At 57.3% G+C, this 1,278-nt stretch overlaps 1 protein-coding gene across 1 annotated transcript; it reads right to left on the reverse strand.

Moving 5' to 3' along the window:
• Positions 1-21: 21 nt before the first annotated feature.
• LOC108763619 (uncharacterized) lies at positions 22-996 on the reverse strand. The gene has a single exon (XM_018511401.1). It carries the CDS (start codon positions 994-996, stop codon positions 22-24), a length of 975 nt encoding a protein of 324 aa, XP_018366903.1.
• Positions 997-1,278: the final 282 nt, after the last annotated feature.

A 1,278-nucleotide genomic window follows, 5' to 3' on the forward strand; every position in this document is an offset into this window, starting at 1 on the left:
CGTAGAGCTTCAGCAAGGCGATCAGTCGTTCGCTGGAGCTGACAGATTGCAATCTATCGGAAGTTTGCACAACTGAGTTATCGATTGCTTCAGGCGAGAGCGCTCGGAGCGGATTGTAACAACGCGAACGAGTCCATCGGACCCTGGGTGAACGCGTTCAATCCTCGCGAGATCCCACTTGCTCGGAGGGAGCAAGGGATTTTTCACAATCACCAGCTCACCGACCTTTAGATTAGAGGCGGCGGTTCGCCACTTGGTTCTAGCCTGAAGCGACGACAGATAATCGCGCGACCAGGCGCGCCAGAATTGCTCCCGCATGGAGCTGACGAGCTGCCAGCGGGAAAGGCGATCCGCGTTGATCTCGAGTACGGACTCTTCCGGCCCGGCGATTAACGGTCGCCCGATTAAGAAGTGTCCGGGCGTGAGCGCGGACATATCGCTAGGGTCGTCGCTAAGAGCAGCAATCGGTCGGGAATTCAGACATGTCTCGATCTGACAAAGAAGTGTCGCAAATTCAGCCCGCGAGATCGTGCGAGCCCCGATGGCTCGCCTCAGATGGCCTTTGAAGCTCTTCACTCCGGCCTCCCACAGGCCGCCGAAATGCGGAGCGGCCGACGGGATAAACTCCCAGTCGACTTTGTCGACGGCTATGGCATCCCGTATCGCAGGATCGTGCATCATTGATTGGAATTGCCGTTGGAGTTCACGATCGGCGCCATGGAAGTTGGTGCCGTTATCGCTGTACATGTGACGCGGTAACCCGCGGCGACTCGAAAATCTGCGGAACGCGGACAGGAATCCGTCAGCGGAATAATCCTCGACCATCTCGAGGTGCACGGCTCGCGTGGCCAGACAGACGAATAAAGCGACGTAATGTTTTCGGGTCTTCTGCCCGCGCCCGACGAACGGGAGAATATTAAATGGACCGGCGTAGTCCACGCCGGTATGTGCGAACGGCGGCGACGGATTAACTCGAGCGGCGGGAAGCTCCCCCATGAGTTGGGAGCAAGGTATCGCGGAGTGACGCGTGCACGTAACGCACGAGTGCACGTGAGATTTCACCGCTTTCCGACAACCGATGATCCAATATCGCTGACGTAGCGTGAGAATAACCAGCTGCGTCCCACCGTGCAGCGTGGCTTTGTGAGCGCGCTGGATCAATAGGTCAGTGATGTGATGTCGAGAAGCACTATCGGGTGCTGTTCTTCGTAGACTAGGGCGGTGTTTTGCAACCGCCCGCCAAGACGGAGTAATGCATTCGCGTCTAGAAATGGATGC

This window comes from Trachymyrmex cornetzi, unplaced genomic scaffold, assembly GCF_001594075.2.
Source record: "Trachymyrmex cornetzi isolate Tcor2-1 unplaced genomic scaffold, Tcor1.1 scaffold370, whole genome shotgun sequence".
In the NCBI taxonomy this organism is placed as follows: Eukaryota; Metazoa; Arthropoda; class Insecta; order Hymenoptera; family Formicidae; genus Trachymyrmex; species Trachymyrmex cornetzi.

Coding starts and splice junctions, on each gene's coding strand:
- LOC108763619 (XM_018511401.1), bottom strand. CDS start 996: ATGGGGGAGCTTCCCGCCGCTCGAGTTAATCCGTCGCCGCCGTTCGCA.